The sequence below is a fragment of the Atta cephalotes genome, assembly GCF_000143395.1.
Source record: "Atta cephalotes unplaced genomic scaffold scaffold00024, whole genome shotgun sequence".
NCBI lineage: Eukaryota > Metazoa > Arthropoda > Insecta > Hymenoptera > Formicidae > Atta > Atta cephalotes.
This window is the reverse complement of record NW_012130088.1, coordinates 1,669,123-1,678,106: the sequence shown is the minus strand read 5'-3', so window position 1 is coordinate 1,678,106 and position 8,984 is coordinate 1,669,123. Positions and strand designations below refer to the sequence as shown.

At 32.9% G+C, this 8,984-nt stretch overlaps 1 protein-coding gene across 1 annotated transcript; it reads left to right on the top strand.

The window, feature by feature from the left end:
• The first annotated feature begins 2,706 nt into the window (after window positions 1-2,706).
• Window positions 2,707-5,111, top strand: LOC105620065 (pupal cuticle protein-like). Its single transcript, XM_012201575.1, has 3 exons — window positions 2,707-2,752; window positions 3,619-4,237; window positions 4,854-5,111. The coding sequence occupies exons 1-3, from the start codon at window positions 2,741-2,743 to the stop codon at window positions 5,027-5,029; spliced, it is 807 nt and encodes a 268-aa protein (XP_012056965.1). The 5' UTR covers window positions 2,707-2,740; the 3' UTR covers window positions 5,030-5,111.
• The last annotated feature ends 3,873 nt before the right edge of the window (window positions 5,112-8,984 follow it).

Here is an 8,984-nt window from a genome sequence, read left to right as displayed (position 1 = left end):
ATATATAAATTTAATACATTTTTTCTTAGTGTCAATATTTATACGAAAGTATTTTAACAAAATATGCAAAAATTAGATCAATATGTTGAACTAGTTAATCCGAGAGTATTTACCTAATTTTTTGCGTAAATGACCACTTGAGATATTTTTATCCAATTAAATCACTATTATTATTAACATATTGTACATTATTGATCGTTTTCCGATTTATTAATACTTGAGAAAATTCTCAAATGGATATGAATTCAATCACAACTTTTTGAAAAAGTACACTGTTAGATTACACCTTAAATATTAAGGTGCAATGATAACTTAATCTCTTGAGTTATATAACATTTTGTTATTTTTAACTTCCATGTCAAAATGTAAATCAATCCATTTTTATAGTTGTTTTAAAATAAACAATGTATACATTTCATATTAATGTATACATTTAATAAATAAGCTAAATTTGAATCATATTTAATATATTTCCTTGAGTTAAATTGTTTAACTCTATTGTTTTAAGTTAAATTAACAATGTTGAGTAGGAACAGTGGCGACTTATAGAAATGATTAAAAATAATTCAAATTGAGTATAATTTGATATTATGAACTTAATAGTGTAGAAATTAAATAAATATTAAAATGTTATTTGTATAATTAAGTTCTTCTTAAATTATTCTATTTTATATTATTATGACTTAAAATCTTTTAGATTAATTTAATAAAACCCACTTTAATAATCGTGCTATTTTCATCTTAGATAGAAAGAATAGCTTTTTACTAAATAATTTAATTTAAACATTTATATAGATACAGATTGGAAAATGATTGTGTTGGACATCAGAATAATTATATTGGATCAAACTGATTACTAGAATATGAAAATCTTTTGCAGTATTATCATCATGTAATTATTTCCAACTCTGCATCTAGTTAAACTTTTAAATACTACAACAAAACCATTCTTTCTATAATGCCGAATTAAAAACTACGATTGAATACAAACTAATGTAATTGTAATCATTTGAAAATCAATTGTAATGCTTTGCAGTCTTTATGCGTGATAAGTAATGTTTGAAGAAATTAATTTTTAGTTACGGTAGGGCGTGACTTTTAAATAAATTTACGGCATGAATCGCAAAAGTCCGTATACATCATAATGAGCATTGCGAGTAATGTGCTTTGTGTTATATGAGAATGTATTCTTAATACAATTCGTCCTTCGACTTCTTCGAGTCCTTCGTTTGCTCAGGGCTGGTAAGTCGTTTAGCGCCAATACACGCCTTTGTTGTTTCTCAGCACCGAGATCCCTTCTATCAGTGACATATGATTTAACCAAGATCATGAGGGAGTAAAAATACATGCTCTTTTGTTCAATAAAAGAATGTCGGATTGACTTAAGCAGCTTGATAACAGGCAATTAATAACTTATTACTAATTGCTGGAAAATTCTATGAAAAGAAATAAATATTGTAAAAAACGTTGGTGTAATCGAAATGTCTTTCAGTTTTATATAATTCAGCAAGTAAAAATCTTTTCTGCAAACAATCGATGATGATTTTAAGTCTGTGAACTAAGGGCTATGATCAAACTTTAATCAACAATTAACTTAACTGACAGAATCAAAACAGGATCTTTAATACAAACTCTGTAAAACTTTTAGAGCGAATTGTCTGAAAAATGAAATCTCACTCTAAAGCCCAGTTTCACAATTAACTCTTAACCGTGGTTCAATTTATTCTTCATCTATTTCCAATTCTAGAATTGAAAAGAGATGAAAAATAAATTGAACCTCGGTTAAGAATAACCAGTTGAGTTGTGAAACAGGATCTTAAAGATTAAAAATTAAGCCATTCTTTTTTAAGACTTGCTCAATTATCACTCCTTAGAGTGAGATTCCACTCTAAAGAATTTGAAGAGTATAATTTATTGTTTTCAATCTTTTTTTTATACATTAAACATAATGGATTAATTTAATATTTTTATTCGTATTATTCAATAGTGCTGTTTAAGTTAATGGGAATTTAGTTGAAATCACCCGTTTCTACTAATGTAAATTAACTTTAATCTTGGTTCAACTTACTCTTCAACTTTTTCTAATTCTTAGAAAAAGATGAAAAGTTTATTGAACCGAGATTAAAATTAAACCGTATTGATAAAAACGGGAATAAGAGTCATTTCATCCAACTCCGATTAACTTTAATCCACGATTAGATCCTTCGGAATTGATCAATCGCATTTGTCATTTCACTTTACAATAGATGTGAATGATAAACTTTAATGGATCAAATCGTCGATTAAAATTAATCGGAGTTGATCGAATTGATTCTAAGATGCAATTGAGTACATCATTATAGCTCCCCGATATGCTTCCGGTCATGAAGTGCAGAAATCGCATTTAAATGTCAAGGTCGCAATTGGCGAAAGATAGACAGTGAGAGAAAGAGAGAAAGAGAAGAGAATAGCCTTCTCTTTTCCGATCTTTCCGGCAAACTTCCCGGGCCATCGGGTTATAGCCGATCACCTCTGGCTCCCCCCAGGTCGCTGGCGATCGAATGCACGTGGAAGGGGACAAACGAATGCGACTATAAATGGTACCAACCAGCCGTTCTCCAGGAACACAAAACAGCGAACCGACGCCCGGCCCGGGTTCCTCACTCCTAGGAGCGAATACTGACAGACAACAGCAGCGCTCTTTTTATCAGGAAGAAGGTGTGTGGGAGTTCAACGAAGGATACAACGCCCCTGAATCGTCATGAGAGGCCTGGTGAGTGATCCCGGGACAAAGAAAAGTGAAAGGTTGGGGTAGGTTGAAAGAATCCGCCCAGCAAAATGCCGATTGAGATCGCGCAACAAGATGACCTGATAAGCGGAATTAAGTATCGATTATGTATTGATAATTCGTCACGATTAAAGGTCCATCATTTCTATCCAATTTTTCCCAGAAGATTAAGAATTAACCCTTCAATATTTTTATGGCGTTTTTAACGTAATTATTCACGTGGACTGTTTTTGACACCCCAATGTTGTATACCAATCTTCGTTTTTCTCTTTGATAATTTACAATTAAATAAAAATTGATTTATTAAGATTAATAAAAAAATATCATTTTCATTTAGCAAATTTATGCAGCCGGAATGTTTTGGATACCCCACGCGAATAAGGAGGATTAAAAGTCACATGCGAAATATATTACATTAAAGAAAAAGCAAGATTAAAAGCGAAATAATGCTTTTTGAAAACAGAATAAAATATAGAAAAATTTAATAAATCAAATAAGTAAAAAAAAAGTCAAATATGATCAAGACTAGATCTTAATGCTAATAATTTATAAGTACATAAATTTTAAATACATTTTCCAGTTATATAAACTATGAATTGATTATATCGAATTATAAATTGAAGTTGAAATAACAATATCATAAATTAAATTAATCAAATTTAATTTAATCAATAAATTTGATTAATTAATTAATTAAATCGAATTTAATTAGTTTAATAATGATGCTAATAAGCATTTTAAAATACTACAGAATTAAAACAATACAGAACTTAGAAAAATGTAATATTTTTTCGTAAATATATATTTTTCAAATTAAGATCTAATTGCTCCAATTCGTTCTTTGTTTTTAGATTTTCCTGTTCGCCACGGCGGTGACTTGTAGAGCCGCATACGTCAGTTCATCCTCATACGGGAATCCTCTGGTTCACCAACAAGTTGCACCGAACTTCGCGCCGCCCGCTCCGGTTGGCGAAGACGGCAATGTCATCGACACGCCGGAAGTAGCGCAGGCGAAGGCCGCGCATTTTGCTGAATTCGCGAGAGCCGCCGCCCGCGCAGCTCAGGATGAGAAAAACCAGCAAGGCTTGTCCAATTATCAACCGCAGATCTCATCGCCCGCATACAGCTACTCAGCTGCTCAGTCGAATGGGGTGCCTTATCTGAAACAAGCCAGCTATCAGCAACCCACTCCGATCTATCAGACTGCCAATCATGTACCGGCGCCCATCTACGTGAATTATCAGCAACCTCAACAATACGATGCACGGGCTAACTTCGTAGGTCAGAAGAGTTACACGCTCCCAGCAAAGCCCACCACTTTCGTACCGGCGCCGTTGGCCGAGGACGGGACGGTCTTAGACACGCCGGAAGTGGCGGCCCTAAAGGCAACCAGATTGGCCGAACTTGCCGAAGCGGAGGCCCGGGCTTACAAACACGCGAGCGAGAATCCGAGTGAGCACCAGGGTCAAGGTGAGCGAAGCAGAACTGGGAAAGACCGATGAACTGTCGCGTGGGCCGCGGCGTAAATCGTTGATGCAAGGCGTGAATAGGAAACTTGTTTTGAGGTCTGCTCGCGGCAATATAACATTAAATACAAGATGCAAAAATTTGATTGATTATCGAGAAAATTGCGGAATTGCGAAAAAGTGGATGAAGAGTTTAGAGATTGAAGATTTTCAGCAACGTAAAAATATGACATTTTTTTATTTATAAGATAAAATAAATTATAAATAATGTGGAAAAAATCTGAATAGAATATTGAAACATATTTTTATTCTACAAAAGAAATAAATTATTTTTTATATTTACGATAAAAAATAAACTGATTAAAAAGTATGAATAGAGCATTAAACAATATTTTAATTTTATAAGAAATGAATTACTTTTACATCCTTAAGATAAGAAGTAAATTAATAGAAAAAATATGAATAGAACATTTTTATTTTACAAGAAATTATTCTAAATATTAAGTTTGTTGTATCCTTTATCCCTTCCTAAGTTACTCTAATAAGTAACTGCTAATATATACGTATTCTTTGAAACTATCGAGTATTCTTTTAAACGATGTTTTCTATTATTATTTTAGCTTATGGATCTCCATCCGGTCCTGCTCCCGCCAATCTAGGACATTATGGCGCTCCGCGAGCATTCCCAGCATCTTCGTATCCGGGAACTCAGCCTTACGCCACGCAACAAGTGTACAATCCGTCAGGTTTTCAGCCTCGTCATTATCAGTCCCAGCATCTGATAGGAAATTTCTAAACCTAGCGGATCACAGTCGATCAACATGTTCCGGTGCCTGTACATATTCTAGATGAATAAATTGTTTTCCTATCTTTACAAATTTTATCATGTTTCTCGCGACGCAGGTCACTCGCTTGTACATCTCTCTTTTTTAAATATTTCGAAGATTGTGATATATAAAGACTGCTGCAAAAAAGACTTAATAGAAGGAATGGACGAACCTTGTTCTCTCCCAATTCCTATCTTTCTTTTTTCTCCTCTTTATTTATAACGATTTATTACACAATAACTTCCTGATTAAATTAAACTAAATTTTATATCTATTCGTATATATAAATTAAAAATGAGAGATACAAGATGATTATTCTTATTATTGTGAATTAATGAGCGTATTGTGTGTAAAATATTTTACAGTTTACATGATTACAAAATATAATACGATGACTAATATTTCTAATTCGTCATCGTATATAACGTCAAATAGGCAATTAAATTTTAATAAAGTTCTATTTATGCTGGCCTACTTCTCGATCTTGCGTTGCGTCTAACGTAATTTAAGTAAGGCTGAAACGTTTCTTTACCACTATTAATTAAGATTGCAAAGATTCGTCGAACACAATTTAATGCAATTTAATTAACTTCTGCGAATTAGAAACTCGTACTGACTTCTTTTTATATATTTTGTATTAATCCATAGCATTAAATTTAGATTAAGATAGATAATTAATTAATATTTTTTGTCATTTTTTTAAGGCGCGCAAAGAAAAGAATTCGCGAAAGATCGCGACGTGCGATATCTCGTAGAAGAAATCGCGGTGATTCGTGACGCAACTCTTGATTTCTTAATCTAGATAGAAATCGGAAGAGCAAGAAGAGAGCGATCGAGTTGTCGTGGGACGTTGATTAGGAAAGTTTTGCGTTTTGCGGTGCGCGGGACGGTATCGTAACGATCGTCTTGCGGCGAATGCAGCACGCAATTTTACGTAAGCAAAATCGCGACACTTGTCGAATAAAAAGAGGTGCATTGTTTCATGAGCTAATCGGCATCGTGCTTTGCGTGGCGCATACGTAGATACCAATTTACTGAAAAAAATATATATATATAATTATTATTTTTTACGTGTTTTACATATTTCTCAGGAAATGCATAATGTTTACGACACTCTAATGGTAATTTAATTCTGGGAACGAAGAAATATCATGTAAATCTTATTGAAACGTATAGTCACATCGTGTTACGATTGTGAATGTTGCCACATAGGTCATCGGTGTACGAAAGACGTGAGAAGAAATGAGCAAGGGAGCGGAATAATAGCTTCGTTCCTCGAGAACGAAGCCGAGCACATCGTGATTTCGAATACCTCGCCGCAAAAAGGTCAGGAATCGTAACTTTGTAACTGATGCAGAGTATGCAAGAAGAATTAAATTGAATGCAAAACGAAGCTCGAGAATCAAAGAAAATCGAAATGGATGCATTGCAATTTCAGTGTACTTTCACGTAGGGGGTGAGTGGGATAGGCGTTCACTTAAGAAATTTTATTAGCATTTTTAAATTAATTTTTCATCGAAATCTTTTTACTCTCTAAATTCTTTAAAGCAAAATTTTATTCTAAAAAATGAAAATTAAATCAATCTTGAAAAAGAGTGACTCAATTTTTAATCTTTAAGAGTGAGATTTCATTCCTTAGAGTAATAATTCGCTCTAAAAGTTTTAAAGAGTATATACATTATTTTAGTGATACATTATTTTAGATAAACTTTATATAAAATAATATGTTAATAAAAAATAATATACATATATTATTGTTCTTAGAATTTTTGTAATTTTAAGAAGATCGATTTAACCCGTTGAGCTCCTATATGTGTGATTTAATTTTTCGTGAAAAAGATAATATACATATTTAAACGTAAATTAATTTTTGTATGTAGTTTAATGTGTTATTTGAAGACATTTATTACGCACTTGGATTTGCAGTGTATTTGCCAAAAAACATGAGATCAAGGGTTCAAATTGACGAATTTGCATCGCCAGAAACGATCTATCATCAAGGCGGTTCATCTCAAGGGAGAAAAAAACTGAAATTTATTCGCGTGCAACCTCGCTACCCACTCCTTCGCTACTTACCCTGCGTAATTTGAACTGACCTCGATATAAAGATACAAGATCGGATGGTACGCCTACCTGAGAAGAACTAAAAATTCTGTGGGCGCGCGCACAGAGATCGGCGGATGCTGCGTGGAATATCGCAGGCACGCTCGCGACCGTGGTCTTAACTCATTACATATTATGAGACCCCATTTTGCGTAGATTTGCGCAACAATCAGCAAGCTAGTCGACCGAGTTCTTCCGTCTCACATTACGATGTGAATCGGCATCGATTATAATGGGGACAAGATCAAATAATATTCTCGCTTTGCTCTGATGACCTCAAATTGAATAAATCTATCCAGTATCGCATTTTATCGCAAAAAGGAATTGCAAAACAATGACATAAGAATTTATAATATATTTATAATATATAATACGATATTTAAATACGATATTTAAATTGACAATTTTTAAGAAATTAGCTGATATGGTTAATACACTGAACCAAAACTGTACATAAATACAATAAAATATTCATTGAATTAAGAAAAAATAATGAAAATTTAGTCCAATGAATTCTCATAATGATTTAGGTTGTAAAACTGCTAAAATTCATTACCAAAATGAATATGTAGTTATATAAATGAATCCAGTTATTGCATCAATGAATTAACTACATTAAGTCGGACATTGATGAATTATCATTTATTGGATCAAAATTTTTTTCAGTGCAAGATTAAGTAATCTTCTTCCTCATGCTACTTCACAATTTTGCGACTACAGTTGAAGAAATGTAAGCGGATGCATTGTCATTATGGAATCAAAAATTGCTTTATATGATCGAAACAAAGAAATTAATAAACGCGTCTATTTCAAAATTTTTAAAGCAGCTCTGTCAATCTTATATAAAATTATAATAGTTTGATATTCGTGGCGTCATTTCTGTGTCAGGCAGAGAATTCTTTTCAAATTATCCTCATATATATTTAAAAAAATGGTGAAATAATGGAATATTTACCGAATACTGCGGATTTAATTTAAGCTCATTATTTTAAAGAAATCAAAAAAATAATATTTATTAACAAACATAACAAAATTAAATAATTCTTTCTTGTGCTATTCTGCTGATCTCAAAAAAAAACTATAATTTATTTTATATCACATTATCGCCGAAAGATCTTTTTTTGAACAGTGGAGCATAAGGAGCACATTTACATTAAATACAACAAATAATTTAAGTCGACCGGTTTAAAGAAACTGATAAATATTTGTTAATGAAATTATTCAATCCCTTAAAAGGAATCTATACCTTGAGTTTTTTTTTGTCTTTTCAATGATACGTTGCCAATTTTCGAAGCAATAGACACCAAAAAGAGGACTACCTTGAAGGGATTGTCGAGTGATCCATGACCGGTTGTCCGCGAATCGGGCGTGTTTTGCAAGAAAATTTCGAATCACGTTAGGTTACGGATCGTTACGGATCATTGCGAGAAAACATCGTGCAGAGTGATTGAAAACAACGAATATCTCGACTCTTAAAGATTCTGATTAACTAATAGATCTTTGAACACTTGATTGCAGGAAATGAAAATTCGATTGCGAGAAGAAAACGACGAGAAAACCGGTTTCTATAACTACGAGATAACGTAAGACAGTTATCCTGCGAGTTATCCTAGACAGCCATTAGCAAGGACGCGATTAATCGTGCTTAACGAGGTATGCAACAATGAGGCTTAGCAGATAACGATCTATGGTGTCGCGTACACTCTCGCAAAAGTAGATGACTAATAGTAGAATGTGATAATATCGAAATAAATACTGTACACAAACAGCCGTGAATGAATGTAAGACAGAATATTTTCATTCAAAGAAGAAGAGCAGAAT

Bases quoted from the DNA above. Each gene is read 5' to 3' on its own strand.
- LOC105620065 (XM_012201575.1), top strand. The intron at 4,238-4,853 runs GTGAGCGAAGCA...TTATTATTTTAG, and splicing joins GAGTGAGCACCAGGGTCAAG to CTTATGGATCTCCATCCGGT.